Source organism: Chaetodon auriga, chromosome 21 (genome assembly GCF_051107435.1).
Source record: "Chaetodon auriga isolate fChaAug3 chromosome 21, fChaAug3.hap1, whole genome shotgun sequence".
NCBI lineage: Eukaryota > Metazoa > Chordata > Actinopteri > Chaetodontiformes > Chaetodontidae > Chaetodon > Chaetodon auriga.
This window is the reverse complement of record NC_135094.1, coordinates 2,794,236-2,812,151: the sequence shown is the minus strand read 5'-3', so window position 1 is coordinate 2,812,151 and position 17,916 is coordinate 2,794,236. Positions and strand designations below refer to the sequence as shown.

The 17,916-nt window shown below is 48.7% G+C and overlaps 1 protein-coding gene across 1 annotated transcript in view; it reads right to left on the bottom strand.

Moving 5' to 3' along the window:
- The window catches only part of drosha (drosha ribonuclease III), an 80,027-nt gene that overhangs the window by 48,509 nt on the left and 13,602 nt on the right, over positions 1-17,916 (bottom strand). Inside the window, exons 14-17 of the mRNA XM_076761508.1 lie at positions 17,280-17,404; positions 13,707-13,806; positions 9,684-9,791; positions 5,950-6,057 (exon numbers count right to left, since the gene is read on the bottom strand). Of these exons, the coding sequence (XP_076617623.1) occupies positions 5,950-6,057; positions 9,684-9,791; positions 13,707-13,806; positions 17,280-17,404 (441 nt within the window). The remainder of the gene's footprint in view (positions 1-5,949; positions 6,058-9,683; positions 9,792-13,706; positions 13,807-17,279; positions 17,405-17,916) is intronic.

Genomic DNA, 17,916 nt, shown 5'->3' with positions numbered 1-17,916 from the left:
TTGAACACAGAGATGACAAATTCAACAGCAATTGTATTTTTTTTTTTTTTTTGTCTGTGGTTAAGGGGAACAGCGTTTTTTGGTGGGAGAAAACAAGCTACTTATTTGACATGACACAAGCAGAAATCTAGCAACTCTCAGCGCCGTGTTGACAGTTTGATAAAAACATAAATAAAAACAACAACAGCCAACACGTCGACTTCCAATTTCAACTCCCCCATTGTGCGATGTCAGACACAAGTCAATGACTGCCGACTACACAGCCTGAACTACAGAGCTGCTTACACTGAAGGAAACGCATCAAGCAAAATACATCAGTTATTCTGTAAACACTGCAGGTCCTTCACAGTTAAGGACAACATCCAACAACAGCATTGGCTTTTAAGCTGAATCTGTGGAGAGGATTGACGTCTGCAACTGTTCCTGTCAGCATAATGACTGCGTAAAGTATCGGAGGGATTTGGATTTAGTGATCACTGCCTCAGCTGCTGCTCAACTGCCTTTGGCTAAACGGGACCAAACATCATCGCTCAGCGGAGAGCCGCAGACTTGACTGGAAAGAGTGCTGCTGCACCCGCATGCTGGCGAGCCGATGGGCAAAGTGCCTGCTTGGCAAACGGCACTCAGTGTCATTACTGTGGACTGCAGTGTTTAATGTAGTACACAGGTAAGTCAGCATTCAGGGTAAAAATAGCAGTGGGAGTGGACTGGGATCACTCCAAAAGTTGCAATATTCCCTTTTAATTTAAAGCCTGCTGTGTAAAATTAGCTTTGCATCAGCCTGAAAGCACATGAGCACTGGGATCACACTGACTGATGCATCCTCTCTGGATCTTTATGTGGAAGGAAACATATTTTAACAATTAGCCATTTTGCTAACTTGCTGTTTTGCTTGCTAGTGTGCTCCATCAGTGAGGCTATGGGTTAGCTAACCATGCTAACACTAAAAAAAAAAAAGACATTTGGAGATGTTTAGTATTCAATACTCACACTGGACAGGCTGATACATGAGGTTAACAGGTGAGTTCAGGGGCTATTGTAGAGCTTTAGCTCTGAAGCTAGCTTTGAGAACCACAGTTTGAGCTCTCTCCTACACGTTTCTGACGGCAGCGAAGACCCAATCTTAACCTGGTCCACGTCTACTGCAAACTTCCTGCTCGCCGTGACCGCCGCAGTTCATCACTGTGAATAAAACAACGTAAACACAGCCACCGCATGGCAGCAGCCTCGGTGCTGAGTCAAGGTGCTATTTACGCTGAACGGTAAATCTGAACCTCGGCCACGGGTGCACCGCTGTTCAAAAGCTTGACACAAAAGCTTGATTTAGCACAGTCAAATGGCTGAGAGGACTTCTCTATATTTCTGAAGGTGCTTCAATGCTTGTAAGCTATAGAAAGTCCTCTTTATAAGAGGAAGTTATTCTGTATGAGAGGTTTGGGAAAAAAGTCAAGTTTTGTATACAGGGAACAAAACACTGTACAATGGTTCAATCAGACTGACAAGTGAAGGGACTGATGGGGGTGATGAGGTAAAGATCCCTCCCTCTCCAACAGTTCTTGGTAAAGAAACTGGAAGCTTCGCATCAAACTGTGCAGATTTAATATGAACAGGTTTCAGTGTCAAGTTCACAATAATCCCTATAACACACTGGAAAGAACGGGTGTGTTGCTTTATCAAAGTTAAAGCTTCAAATAGAGGTTGGTGGAGGGTCAGCGCTTCTAGAACTGGATCACAGAATATCAGCTGAACAGACTGCGGACTGACAAATCACAGTTTGAACCTGCTCAATCGAACCACTGAGTAGACTGCAGAGGGCCCAAAGACAAACAGGATCCCAAAATACTTAGAGCTCCGCTGTGGTTCAGTAATGATCTCGGGTCACTTTCGTTGTTCTGGACTGGAAAACAAATTTCTGTATCGGATTTTTGGGAAAAAAAAAAAATGCTTACAACAGGGTTCTCCTGTCAGGCAACGCTGAGGGAACTAAATGGAAGCTTTACACATTTAATTATTCATCTTCTGGGGCCAGAACTTGGAATGAATTGAATTATACTTTCTATGTTAAAATAACTGCTATGGAAGAAAAGAGGAAAAACATCGATATAACAGGTGATTCCAAACTTTTCAACATATCTGCAGCTGTTAATCCTTTGCATCAAGCTATGATCCGGTTTAACTGTGGCTTCAGGTTCTGGTCTTCATTTTAGCTCACGTGTGCCACCGTCACACAGGTCACGCCTCGCATTATTAAATAATACGCAACACTCGAATCCTTCCTGTTTAACGAGGAACATTCAAATATTTGTTCAGTAATACGAGCAAATATTCAAAGCCTGTGAAATGGTATTCAGGCCAGCCCTACTCGAAACAGATGGACGCCTCAATCACACGGCTGGGCATGCATCGCCGTGAATAACAAAACAAATAAAATACCCCGCTACTCTGCGCACAGCATCGCAGCCGCGTTCGCGGGGGCACACAAACAAAAGCATGCGACATCAGAGCCGGGGCCGAGGACTTGTACAGTTGAATTATTGAGATCCTCTGTGATGCCTCTCATTCTGTCAGCATGGGTCAAAAGTGAGGAATGGGGATGAAGCAACAGGGGGTGGGTAGGATTATGAGGGTCTGGTGGATGTGGGGATGCGGGAGCATGTGGCGACCATGAACGCACGTCTCCCCATCCCCACCCCCTCCCAAGTTTTAAATGTTAAATGTTTAACGGGGAGGCTCTCAGAAGAGGAGCTTCAAAGGGCCGTGGCTGCGCTGGAGCCGGGCGGGGGGAGGCTCCTGCTCCCAGGCTGGGCTTTTGTCAGCCGCCTCCTGCCAGGATCACATGGCCGCTCTGTGCTGCAGTAACAGGTACGCCGCTGTCACGGCTGCACTCGGTCCACTATGGTTATCATACATATGCTCTACTTGCACTTTTGATTCGCTTTCATTAAAACATTACAGAGAATGAGCTGGAAACAAGCACAGACCCACCAAACTCCCTGCTCTCCCAGATGATCAGCTGCTTTCATCTCTTCTAAGGAAAATATGAAAAAAGGGAAATAGAGTCTCATCCCTTTAATGGGAGAGCAGCTCATTACTCTTCATAGCCAGAACAAAAATCCTCACTCTGCAGCTCTGACTCAGCTGTCCCAAACCCAAACGACTGCCCTCTTCGCCCTCTGCTCCTCTCTACAAAGTGGAGCCGGCACTGGATTTCACCAGTTTGTCTTCAAAACATCACATCTGACGAACAGTATCGGCGATAAATGTAAAGAAGAGGAAGCTGCAGGATCTTTTAAACTGGAGTTTTTGGGCTTAATTGGAAAATCAGTGTATCACAGATTTGACGAAAAAAAAACAAAACCTTCATTCAGACATCAGTGATTTGTGTCGGGGGGGCTATAGGTGGCGCTGTTCTGAAGCATGAGTCAGCCTGGGAAGGCCTTGCCGTGACGGTCGTCAGTGAGCAACATGCTAACGAGCTGCCAGATTTGGCGTTTTTGTGTTTTTAGCTGAGCTGGATCAGTTAAAACAGATCAGAGACGCTGTTCTGCTCCCTCACAGTCCTCCACTAACTTTGCTGTAAGTGATTTAATGTAACCCCGGTGCCTTTTATGTGGAGCGAGCACCGCGCCGGACTCCATTTAAAAAACATCCTTTTAATGCCACATCGCTCGTCGGCACACGATCCCATGTTAACTTAGGAGGCAATTTGGCCTCGTGTGCTCTGATTAATCTGGCAGGCAGTGAACACACCAGTCATAATTTTGCTTTCATGACAACTCAGCTCCTGGCAGTCGCTCCTGGTGATCTTCACCACTGTTCTGGAAGACGGAAACAACGGGCGAAGGAGCTTCACAAGTGACATATTTTCCTTATAAATAAGTGCTGTGCGGTGGATCTACTTTATGTGAAGAGTTGTTTAAAGAAAACTACCTGATAGATGTTTGGAGGAGTGATAAATATTTAAAGTGTTAAATCTGACAATGGAATCTGGTGGGTGGTAGGTGGTTGAATGTTTAATTTGGATGGCATCCAGACAGAGTCCTCCTGTCTGCAGCATGCACTTACATAGATGCGACTGTCTGATTCTGCAGAGGACAAATTCTGTCCCTGCAGTCCTCAAAAGGAGAGAACCTGGACCCTACCCCCAAATTTGTCTCCAGAGCAGGTCCTGTGCATAAAGATGAGTCAAACTTCCGTATATCCACTTGGTACCACTCCTCCTGCCACACCAATCAGACTCCTTCCCTACCAGAGAGGATTCGTGATGGCAGCCCCCATGCTAGGTGCATTTGAGGATTCCAGTTGCAATCAGAGTGTCATGGGAATAAAAAACATTGGTAGAAACTTCTCAAAAAAAAAAAAAAAATCACTCAATGCTTCTCTTGCTAACTTTTGTGCTGCGCTATCGCCACCTCCACCACCGAATCAAGCAGCACAACTGGCAATGTTTTGGCAAAAGTGACTTTTCAGAGCCACGTTTCAAGCCTCAGGATAAACACTCAAAAGGCAGATCTTCAGCGGACGCCTCTGCAGAGCGTCATGACACCCGTGCTGCGGTCTGAAAACGTCTTAATTCATCCACGCGTACCATGCAGCTGCAGATAAATTAATTCTACGCACACAAACCTTGTACCGAGGCACAATTCATTTATAATGCAATCAAAGAGTGTACCACATTCTCTCATGTCAGAAATGAACAGACCGCCACTGGAAAACATTCAACTCATTAAATGTGATCATCCCGTCAGAGTTGGAGGCAAACGGGAGCCGGCGGCAGCGGCGGGCCTGAAATCAGTTCTGACTCGGATAGGGCTGTTTGAACAGGCACCATTGCGCTCCTGCAGCTGTTCTGTCCAAACCCATCCGGGCAGAGAGTGTGTGCGTTGTGGGACATTAGCCGCTGATGTGTGTGCGTATGCAGTAGATGAGGAAGGTGCTGTAAGCCCGGCGATGATGGCTCCCTGCTTGGCCCATTTCAGCCCCAGTAGTGTTGAACTGCTGACAGCTCTGGCCTCGTCCACACACACACACACACTGAAGTCACGGTATGAACACCTCAGTGGGCACAACTGCAATGCAGACAGACAGGCAGCACACACTGCACTGTGATCTGGTATTCTTCTGTTTGTTTGTCTTTTCGGAAGACGAATGAGACGACGGGAGGGACAAAGCCATTAACTTCTCCCCGAGAGGCTGAGACACGGAGCTCAGACGGCCGTCTCCTGGATGAAAGGACAGCGGCCTGTCGGCTGCCGGCCGGCCTCTCTTCAGGTCAGTGTTTCCTTTTCAGGGCTCGTAATGACAGGTCATCATTACGCAAACGACAAAACAGGCCAATCGTTGATCGATATGTGCAAATCCCCACGCATAAACACACCGAGCGGTCCTGCACACGCACGCACACACAGAGCCTTGAGCGAATCTTAATGCGCCCTTTCCCTCTTTAACTATGAATAGGCTACAACACATTGATTTCTAATGTATCAGGTTATGACAGCTCTTCAATATTGCTGGAGGCAGCCGTGGGGCTCAGTCCGAGAGTGCGGCGCTCGAGGCTGCAGACCTGACAGGGGAGAGCTGGCATTACGGAGGAGGCTGCTGTTGTCCTGTCTGCTGTCACTGCAACTCACAGCAGACCTGGGCTGCTCGCCGCAGAGATATGACTCAGGCCGGTATGAGGGTTACCTCAGCTGACTCCTCAGCCCGTTTCCACCTGAACTATCCCAGCAGAGGCGGAATGGGCACAATAATGAGGCAAGCGGCGCCTCGCTGGATCTCACGGCTGCACAAAATGTTTACGTTTTTATCTGGAATGCAGCCTGCCTAAAAGAGCTGTTCCCTTACCTTCCCTGCTAGTTATCGACTATGCCAGCCTTTAAATAATGCAGCTTGGGTTGGGGCATGGTCACATCACTTTGTAAGCAAGCAGCTGTCATGACTGCGCCTTACCTGAAGGAGGCAGCGCTCCTTGAAGACGTATCCAATGAGCTTATCCAGGTGCATCAGACACTGGTGGTATCGGATGTGATGGGTGAGAACAGGCAGCATCATGGCGTGCTGTGGAGGACACAGAGAATTGGCAAAAAGGGCAAGAGAGGAGGCAGCACAGGAGGCAAATATTGGACAGAGGAAAAAAATGGGAAGAGACAGAGAATAAGGATCATGCCTCGTGTGAAGGAGGAGTGAGGGGAGCAGGTTTTGAGAGAAAGTGTGATGAAGAGATTGCGAGAAAGAAAGGCAGAGGGTTGATAGAGGGAGCAGGGAGGGAGAAATCAATCAGCCAGTCATTATTTATTAAGTGGTGCTCTGCAACAGAGAGATGAAATAATCAAAAACCCAATCGCTGCACTGTGAGAGGGAATGACGGAGAGGAGGGAAATTCACATTTGGACAGGACAGTCAAATCGAAGCCCATTTCGACATGCTGACACGCTCACATTCGGACAAACACTGGCAGCCCCCCTCTGACCCTCGTATCATCAAAGAAGAAAGTTTGAGCGCGACAAAGTGAGGGCGAGGGGGACTCGGCGAGTGATGTGACCGCGCATATCAGCGAGGGAGTGTGACACGGAAAGCCAGAACGAAGGCAAGAGAGAAAACAGTCGGCGGTCAGCAAATGAGTCTGACAGTCAGAGACCCAATCTACACAATCATTAGCGGAGGCTTATCAAGTCGGCCAGTCGGAGCGGCTGAGAAAGTGTAGCCGAGGCTGGTGTACACACATTAACCCCGTGCCACCACATGAGAGAGGAGGGAGCCATGCATGTTTTAATTAGTGCTACTGGGGAGGGTGAGCCCGAGGCCCGGCGGCTACAAGCAGCGCTGCCACATAGCCCTGGGGCCATCACAGGGGCCGCGGTGACACACTCCCCAGGCCTTGTTAAGCAGCCAATTAACGAAGCCAGGCCCTGGTCGTGTCTACAGCTCCTGACCCGTTCTGATGACTGCTGGAGTGACTGAGTATATGTGTGTGGAGAGAGGCGGGGCTGAGGCTTGTTAGAGTTGATACTCAGGTAATTAAAAGGTGGAGAATTTCTAATTTACTGTCACGGATGACGTTTGGGCAGTTTGGCCACCGTCCAACTGGACCAGAGGCCTGAATTCTCTTCTCCCCTGGCTGAAATATTACAAGCCTGAATCTTAAATTGCACTTTAACTCGCTGTGTCTTCATTTTATTAACTGGAATGTCAGGAAAAGGGTTGTCCCGGCTTGTTTTCCGTTTAATCGCATCCATTTGTTTCTTACGGCGTAAATAAAACACTGAGCAGGACATCTGTGCAGATGTGCGCTGTGACTCGTGTGGTAGAGATGTCAGCGTGGGGCTAAAGGCTCAGAGCGCTCTACTCCAACTTAAAACCCTCAATCCACACAAGCTGGGACACGCTGTGAAACATAAATAAAGCAGAATGTGATGAACATGCTGATCCTTTTCAACCAAAACTCAACTGAAAACAGTGCAAAGACGATGTATTTAACCTTTGAGCTCATCAGCTTCATGGTTCCAGGGTCGTTGGTAACAGGTGATCGCATCATGACTGGGTATGAGAGGGGCATTCAGTCGTTCACTAACGAGGATGGAGCGAGGTTCACCCCTTTGTGAACACATGACTGTACAAAGGACGTCACTGAACGATGACTGCATTCTGCTTCTATCCATGTTTTGCGCTGCGTCCCAACTCTCCCGGAGCTGAGGTTGGTCCTGTACGTGCGTGACAATGAATACGAGAAACAGAGCGCACTGTTGCAACGAATGAAGACCCACTCACACTTATTTTGCTATCGTCGTAGAGGAGAAAATAAGCCCCCTTTCCCTTGAAATGTTTCTGACCAACTGATGGCCTTCGCACGGATGTGATCAGGGACGCGAAAAGGCAGGAGGACAAAGCACAAACACAAAACGTGCAAACACAAAATTAGAAAAAAGCAAACAAGCAAAGACGAATAAATAAATCTCATTCCTGCCTCCGACGTGCAGCCCGGTCCTTGACAGAGCCTTTCAAGTGAAACAACCTTGGTGTAGCCAAGCGATGTCAGTAATGAGGGGGTTGATTTTGCTCTGAATACAGCGCGTGCTTTTAGAATCAAGAAACTACGGGTCAGTTTTGCCGTTATCTCTCGTCTGTGTCACACATTGTGCAGAGTGTACCACCGCAGTTCCAACTGAAATTATTCATGAACCAATTAGTCGTAGCAGTACAGCTTGAAGCAAATATAATTGGGCAGCAATTATGGATCGGATCTTTCTTTGCTAGACCTTGCTGTAAGAGAGGTCTGGTTTGCGAGGCTAGAACTTTCTGTCGTGCCTCTCCAAACGTGAGCGCGGGTACCAGCTGTAGGCTATCCTCGCTGCACCCAGGGATAGGGGATGTGTTCGGAGGAAAAGACGTGCCACGCTGATAGCAATTATTTTCTGAGTAACAGGCCTAAAATATTGCACTAGACAATAAATAAAAGAACGATAAAATAAAGCGGACTGGTGCATTTCATTACGCTGACAAATCCACGAACAACTGCAGCTCTGTATGTTTTAGTGGGCACAGCATGGTGCTAACACACTGAGAGTTATGGTTCAAGTCTCATTAGGGTTTCATATGCTACACTGTACGCACGCATGCGACTGTGAGCCGCACATACTGTCCCACTTCGCTGAAATCAAGATAACATATGGACCATGTGGAGATATAATTCCATCCTGGTTTATTTTCCTGTTAACAAGTGCATGAAGGGAGATAACGGCGCACGTGCCGCAGCCACGCTGAGCGGCGCCGAACTCGAAATATAAATAAAATGTCAGGTCTGAGGCATTACTTAATGAAGGGTATGGTTGCTGAGGCTCGGTACGACTCCACTTTCCTTACTCAGATTCTGACACTTGAATGAAGAAGTGACGCAATGGGTGGAAAGATCAGAAGCCAAGTTTCTGGCTGTGGCTGTGCTGTGAGCGCTGGTCTGAGTCGCTCTCATTGCGCTGTATTACAAATTGGGGCTTATTTTTTCGTAGTCCAGGCCATCATTCCCATCAGTCACTGGATTCACCCTGTTCATTTAGCAAGATCATCCAAACCTCGTCATGAAACCAAACGTGTTGCACAGGACGACAACAGAACAGAGCAGCTCAAAGGTGAAGCAGGAAGTCGGTCAGTAAACTGTGACGGATGATCACAACAGACACCATTATTACAGGCAGGAAAACATGACAGAAACTGTGGCAGAAAGTTCTAAATGTGCATTAAATACAATCATAGCAGTTAGCATTTAGCTGGCTTTCAGTCAGTTTAGACTTTAATGTCATATTGATAAGTTTCAGGGCCGTTCATGGTCTGGCTGCTGTTTACACTGCGGAGGCTCTGATTCAGATTCAGTATTGATAGTTTGGTTTCAGCAGGTGAGCCAAACCTCTGGAACAATTTAAAGAGCTTTCTTGATCATTTATGATGTTGCTTTGGGTCGTGGGAACAACTTTCTGACTTTACACTCAATGAAAAGATGAACTGATGATTCTGATGATGAAACAAATCCTGATTTGCTGTGATCGTTATGTAAAACAGTGCGTGCGTGTATCTGTGCATGCGTGAGCACGTGAACGTGTGTGTCTGCATGCACATGTTAGATCCATGCGTACGTGTTGCGGCATGAACGCACGTGTCAGCACTGGCGTATGCACGCGGTTGACGGGTGTTACCTGACAGACGTCGGAGCGGATGCCAGTCTTCCAGAAGCCCTGGCTGCTGAGCTCCACTGTCACCTCACGGCGCATAGTGTTCTTCTGACGGATCTTCTGAAGAGCTTCCTGCCAAACAACCAGTCAGTCAATTATTGATCCGCTGGAGCACAGCCTTCAGGGACAGCTCCCATCCTCAAACCCCCACCCCGCCCTCACCCACTCCCCCTGCTTTCACTCCCGCTCCTCCGACAGATAGGCTGGCACATGCAATAAACTGAAACCTCCACGGCGTGACACACATACAGCACAGCAGTGGACAGGAGCAACGGGGGAAGTGACAGTTCTGCTGGTCCTGGCTAATTGAGGCGCTGCAAAGGGTCAGCATGGCTGTGGGCTGCGGTGGTGGTAATACTGGGCGCAGGAAGGCTGATTCCGAGGCTTCAGGCCCAGCCACCAAGAGCCGAGGCACCTGCCTGCCCATTAGGACCACCACACGAGAGCCTAGAGGTACCTCCATCAGCAGCAGGAGGAATCATTACAGACACACACACACACACACACACACACACACACACACACACACACACACACACACACACACACAGCATCATGTCAGCCCTGCAGCCAATAACTGGAAATTCAGTGGGGGGAGGGGCGGGGGGAGTCTGACACAAGTGGGCCCTACAAATAACAACCAAGATGGAAGATGTATTGACAGACTGCACCTCCCAAATGTGTGCGCGCACAAATGCGTTTCATTCAACTGAGACGCTATTGACTCCGTCTGAGTTCGCCGTGATCTGCCTAAAATGGAACGCCAGGAATTTTTGACTCGCAGAGGAAATAAGAACAACAAAGGCATGAATAAATAATGCCATCCTACTTTGAACTGTGCATCAAAGTGAACACGCTCGCCCACGCGCCGCACATGCATGCGCAACCACACACAGCAGATCCTCCCGCGGACGGCCAGCCGCTGTATATGGAAAGCAGTAATCACAGCGAAGTGCGAATGATATGTAAACACTTCATTATGCAGGGCTTTCTACAGGGTCAGGGAGTGGACAAAAGTACAAAAAGTAAACAATTAGGCCGGGGAGGTAGGGAGAGAGCAACTTTGTGCTGGTCAAACACACGAGTCGCGGCACGTTTGACTTTTATCATCACATCCGTCTGCTGAGAGGAGTGTTTGTGTTTTGGATCGGGCCGAGGTCGAACACCAAAGACGCTCTCTGAACTCGCTGCCTGAGGAAGACAGGTGCACATCTGCTGCATGCGTGCTCCCTGGCTTACTTGTGCTTTTGCAGGTTCATTTAGGAGACTTCAGCTCGGCCTCGCCGCTTTCTTCACGTCATCTGAACGATGTAAAGCTGCAGGTTCCTCAACGCTGACGGACAGATTTCCAGAAAATCTGAACATGATGTTTCCACGAGATCAAATCTTAACGTTTCTGACAATCTGCCTGATTTTTCCTCTCAGACCACACTGACGCCAAAATGATGCTCGTTTGGGAAAGACGCACTTATTCCAATGGAGGCTCGGTGTACTTATGGAAAGTCGCTTTGGAGGAAAAGCTCCTGCCAAATGAATTCAATGTAAAAAAAAAATGAAGCCGTGCCAACAGGATATATCATGAACAGGAATGTGCCGTAGTGGAATTTGCTCAGTGGGATAAAACCTCATCTTTAGCTCCACCCTGTTCTGTGCACCCCACAGCTGATGAGGCTCTACAAATAGCAATACAGCTGACATACTGCTCATTCTATGAAAAAAAATACAGCATTTTACAGTTTATTATCTCTACCGTTCTGACCTTTAATGACATTTCTCAGTGCTGTCACCTTCATTTTACTCTCTGTGTCTTTTCCTGTTGGATCTTGGTGTTGATTTTTTGCTAAAACTCACCAAATAAATAAATAATTCTGGTCAAGAACGGGGTTTAAGTGCCAAAATCTTGAGACTGGGCCAGTTTAAGTTGCAGTGGGACAATGATCCTTGTGAAGAAATCCCAGTGCACTGGAACAGACTGAGGAAAACAGTGTTAAGTTCTTGTGCGGCCCAGCTGAAGCCCAGACTCCAAACCAATGGAAAATCTGTGGAATGAGTATAAGATAGCTTTTCAAAGATGCTCCTCATGCAGCTCTACTGAGCTTGGCCAAATCTGCGAGAGAGAATCAGAGCAAATCCTCAAATCCACATATGCCGAGCTGATAGAGAAGACTGGAAGCTGAGTTCACTGCCAGAGTACTGACTCGGGGCTGCGTACTTATTCAAATTAGAGATATGAGATAACAAAGCAACATCCTTCTGTATTTTTTCAATACAGAAGGATGAAGAAGACCGATAACATCAGTCTGTCAAGTCAAGTGTTCGGCGCACTAAATCCGTCTGGGCGGCACACACTGACAGTCCCCTGAACGCCACACCATCTCCGCCCACACACAGCCCTCCACGCTCTCAGCGTGAGATCTGGAAGTAGGCGAGGAGGCGTGCAGCCTGGTGTGAAGGCCAGTTCTACCCGAGGAGCACACCTTCGGTCTCCCCGGAGCTCCGCGGAGGGAGCGCAGAGGAATCAAAAGAGCCGGCCGGAGAAGCACAACATTGCTGCGAACACCTGACAGGGTGATTCTTAATGGCAGAAAATGGCTAAGAGAGGAGCAGACGTTTAGTCTCTCACTGAAAGACCATTCGCACAGGAAGCTTGAGTGCTCCCTCGGGCATTAAATAAGCAGCGTTGCCACACTGCCACTGCAGTGAAGAGACACTGACGTGGCTAATGCTTGTGGTGGAGACTGATGGAGCCAGTGTGTGAGCGTGCATGTGTTTGGGTTCACTAATTGCTCCGGTGCAGGCTGACAGTAGGATTGTCAGGGCCTGTTAGCCGGAGAGCTTTGCCGAGCTACCTGGGAAACAAGTTAATTGAGCTCAGGGTTCTTGCTCATTATTGGTTCAGAGTGTATCAAACAGACCGAAGGAGGAGACTGGATCTGCAGCACACTCGAAGCCTAAGAGAGTGGAAAGCTGCATTTACTGTGGAGAAGTTTCAAGCTCGTGCTCGGCACACCTGCGCGCCCTGATTCCCTGCGGCTGCACGGCATTACTTCACCAAACCTCCTCCGTTCTCCGTCCCCAGCGGCGGTTTGACCTTCACATGCGGTTTTATTCTGAGCCGTAAATTCATCTAAATTATGTATTATCAAGCTGCATAAAAGACAAAGCAAAGTAATTATACCTGGAGTCAAGACAAAAGCAGAGAACACTGACATCGGTGATATTTCTGAGCTAAATGAGAAGCAGAAATGAAGAAACACGCTGGGCGGAGGGGTCTCGAGTTATGGATGGGTCAATCTGTGTGAAGCAGCGCTGCATTCATACAAACTGCAAAATGAAGCTCTTTTGATTTCTGCAGGCTGTTCAGTGAAGGTATAATGACGAGGCGACGGTCGCTTGTGGAGGCTGGACAATCTGACTGTTTGGTCAAGGTAAGGTGACAGTTAAGTACAACCAGTGGTTGTGTGTCTGAAATGAATTTTCTAAATTGAATAACGCGTATCCAGTCTTAGCCGTGTGCTGCTAACGTGCAGATGAATATGTTTCTGAGATAAAGCCCCGCATTCAAACATTTCTCTGCTGTGGCGAAACACTGAATGTGTGAAAGTGAGGCTGCGCTTTCGGACAAAAATCAACAAAACCAGGAAATAATGCTGCCTTTGTCACTTTGTCGAGCAAAACAGCATCTGTGTTACTGTCAGGCAGTAACTGACTACAAGTTGCAGATAAGCGGCCTTTGAATCAGTGCGCAGCAGGAATAATAGTAATGGTAACAGTTTTGTTTTGGGAATTAATGCCTTTGAATGTCTTATTTCTGCAGAGTGTGCAAGTGCTCTGTCATATCTGCAGGAAACGAGCTTCCAAAATGTTTAAACTGAAGCGGCGTGGCAGCACATCCACACAAACGCCGGCCCACCTGCCAACGTTAAAATCTGAGTGTGACAGAGGAGACGAAACACATCAGAGCGCGGTTGTCTCCCTTCAGCCCACCTCTCTCTGCGTCAGCTTCTGCTTGTCGATCTGCTTGACCTTGGGGCTGTTGGCCAGCAGGTGGCGTAGTTTCACGTAGCTCTTCCACAGCTTCTGGTACCTGCCGACAGTAAATAAAGAGGTGTCAGGCTGACAGGAGTCCATCCACGCCCCCCCCACCACCACCACCACCACCTCGCTCTCCCACTTTGCTACAACACATCAATATTTCATCTGCGGCTCGGCTGATATTAAACATAATTTAACAGTTGCCTGCGGCCGTTATTGCATTAGCTGCTGGCGTGTGAGGGCAGTGGACACAGAAGATTCTCTGTCTTTCAGATGTCCACTGTTTGAACTGAGAGCAGCCGTTCTCTCACACACTCTCACACACTCAGACACACACACAGACTGACGGTTTGCACTTCACCTTATTTTCCTTTCAGTCATGAAACATTTGAGCAGCCCTGACACATGACTCTCACAACCTCCTTATTCTCACTTTCTATAAAACCCCATTGTCTTTCATCTCATTTGCATGTGAAAGGAGGCAGGGTGTTATCGGCAAGGTGACATGTAGCCACCATACTAACCACCTACCCTTTCTCCCCCCTCCCTCCCTCCCTCCCTCCCTCCCTCTCTTTTCAATCAGACCTCTTGATTGATGCACTGAGGGCCGAGTGTGACCGTTCTGCTCCCATTCAGGAGACTTTCTCCTCATTTACCCAGAGTTATTCAATTATGATTGGTGGGACGGAGGGGTAAGGTGGCGGGGGCTTGGGGGGGGAGGATGGCGCATTGACAGAGAGAAAGGCAGAGAGGCATAAAGAAAGAAGGACAGAGAGAGAGAGCAAGGAAGGAAGGAAGGAAGGAAGGAAGGAAGGAGGGAGGGAGGTGGGGTTGAGCTGTGGAATAGAAGAATTATAGAGCTTTAATAGTGGGGACTTCATTAGAGACTGAGACGAGGGAATGAGACGGCTTTACCGCCTCGATTATCAGCTCACCACCACCTCCGCACTGAAGCAGGCCGAGCGGATGAGAGAGAGCGAGAGAGGACAGAAGAGCGAGAGAGAGAGAGAGAGAGAGAGAGAGAGAGAGAGAGAGAGAGAGAGAGAGAGTCTATCCACCCTGGGAGGCCCCTTCGTCCCCAATCCGCTCCAATGACCTTTCCACAGATCCGCTGTGCGCTCTCGGGGTAGCGCTGCCACGGCCCTCGCCACTCCCTGCTCAGGCTTTCATTAGCATATGCCGCCTCTCTCTGTCTCTGCCGTTTCCTATCTCCAGCCCTTTTCAGGCATCTGCAGCACCGCCGGCCTCATCTGTCGGCTGAAGTAACGCCATTTCTTTGGCGTGCGCGTCTGTTACGTAAACGCTCCACGATGGCTCTTAGAGGACGTTACACACAGAACTACAATACTTATGTGTTATATTTGGAGGCTGGCAGGTGAGCTAAAGAGAGAGGTGAGATAGAAAACACAGAGTACAAGCAGTAGATGATTTGATTGATCCTGTATGGTACTGAACCTCGGCTCTGAAACATCAGCAGTCTCACTGCGCTGCCTGTTGATGAGTCCACGGTGCTGTCCGTGGTGCTGAAGGAGCAGACAGATTTGTAATTATTTTTCCCTCAGTCTTGAACTCCTGTCAGTTTTGTCTTTGATCTATAATATTCTCCAAACTGAAACCTGTAAATCCTCAGTTCTAGTCTGTATTGCAGCCGATATCGCGTCACGATCACAGACCAATCGTCCCATCATGAAACCATAACACTTTGATTGAGAGGCTGTTCAATACGGGGTTTGGCAATGAGATACTGGACACACAACCTGATTTCAAGACAGTGAACACGTGTGTTCGGCATGTAAAGAGACAGAGCGGATCGTAGACACGCTGCAGCCTGCGCTGTTGATTGCTGTGTCTCTGTTTTAAGACTGATGTGAAAGCAGAAGCTGCTCCTCTACGACTTAAAATCTGCTCACTCGCAGTATTTTATTGTGCATGAAATGATAATTATAATCACTGCAGCGCGCTTAAGAGAGCACAGGGCGCGCTTTTAAAATCTCTGGTTATTCTCCCTTTGTGCTAATGTTACCACCCATTCACACAAACTCTGCAAACAGCAGCATGAAGAAAAGCTCAAATCCATGCAAACGTCCTCTGACGCTCCAGAGACGCGACCTGCCGACACCTTCATTTTCAGATTCTGAAATAGAACTTCGACAAGCCAACAGGGTTTCATTCATGGAAACACGGCGCTCAGCAAATACTTCACTGTGCACCAACACAGAGGGAAAAACGAGCCAATCACAGCTCGGTATGTAAATCATGCGCTCAGTTTCAGTCACATGACACACGAGAGCCTGCAGAGATCAGTTCAAACCTGAGCCGCTGTGGGTGTTTCTCCACGTCTTTTACAGAAAAGACGTATTCAATGAGACGTTAAACGCATTTTTCATTCTGCATGCGGTTCGTATCCTCGCTCGGCCACGCCGCCGCCTTCCTCTCCTGCTTTCTTTTCTTTACATTGGCTGACCTCTGGCATGCCATCATTCTTGCCTCAGTGGCCCTGAAGGAGCTGGAGAAGCTGGAGTGACGGCCCTGAGCACAAACGCATCCAGTGGGCAGCGTGAAAGGAAGAAGACTAACACAGCTTCTTCAGTCTCCTGAGTTAATGTATGCCGCCGCTGTGTCCACCGCTCCCTCTCTGTGCCACTGCCACAATCAACGCCGACTCCTGCCCTCGCTACACGCATCATTAGCGGCGGCAGGAAATCCTTTCCACTGGTCTCTTACTACTCGTTTCTGCATCAGCTAATGATGTCCCAGTTCATCCATAAATTTGTCGTTGTCTGTTGCTTTGAGAAGTTTGACATGGCAGCAGGGTGCGAGGGGATGAAAGAGCTCGGCGGACAGGCGGCTAAAACGCAACGGCGGGGGAGAGGGGACATTAGTCGGAGGGAAGAAGCAAACTAGTTCTGCCTAAATGGATTTTCTAATGATCATCCTCTTGTTTGCATCTTCATCACCGGCACTTTCCTCCTCCTGACTGTTGCGAGGGAGGCCGCATATTTGATTTGAAAAAGAAATCCACAGGTTTAAATTTAGAACGAGAGCGCAGAATGCGAGCCGGGCGCCCACTTTTGATTGGTGCTTGGCGTGATGTTGACGCATCTCTCTGAACGCGGCTCGTGATCTAATACACTGCTTTGGTTAATTATGCAGCAGCACAGTACAGTATTCCCTGCTGCAGCCCCGTGGCGTCTGTGTGTGGCATTACTATTCACGAGACGCAAACCCGCGGCGGCCCCCACGGCGGAGGCACCCGGCGGAAACCTGGGACCCGTGACGACGCATGTGAAAATGTCACGCCGCTCGCTTTCTCATCCCTCCACCCCCCCCCATTCCCACATCTCCCCTCCTCCTTGACACACGCCGCTCTCGTCCTCCTCGACATGCGACACGAAACGTTCCGCCGTCACAGCGTCCTGGGAGAGCGCCGGTGAATGAGGATCGAGGGAGATGGTTCGCAGCGCAGGGGGATCTGTGCTCGGATGGGTAGTCGATATTTGTGTGTGTGTGTGTGTGTGATCTTACTGAGGGTCTCCAGCGTAGCTGAGCTGAGCAGGCCGGATCCCAAAATGGACGATGATGGGGAAGGTGATGACGTCCGGGTTGAACTGCTCCCTGTCCAGTTGGTCGATTCGCACCGAGCTCGGTTTCTAGAGGGGAGAAGAGCCAATGCAGTGAGTCATGGTACGGCATAAACACTCATACAGCTACAAGGCAGCCTTCATTCAATCATCTGCTACCAATACGTGAAATAACAAATAATCCACGCCATCAGGGCCGTCTGTCACAGGAACGCAACGAGAAACTGGGCTCGTAGCGAGCGCGCGACGATGATAAAGTGATGTCAGGGATGGCGAGCTAACTTCTGACACTCTTATCAGGGTGGAGATTGACAAGCAACACGTCCTCCGCTGACTCCCAAATCACAGTTAGCCTGTCAGGCATTTTGCGAGATCAGAGGAAGGAGCTGTAGCATAAGGCGCGATGAGCTGCATGGCAGATGGCTCGAGGCTCGGGCTCACCTTGACATTAGCCGCGCTCGCTCGCCACGGCCTGCATACAAACTTTGAGTGGAGAGCGAGAGGTCGCCACACAACTTTGATTCCGCCTCTAAAGCCACATAATCAGGTCTGATTGGCTTTGATGATGGCCCTGTTTACAG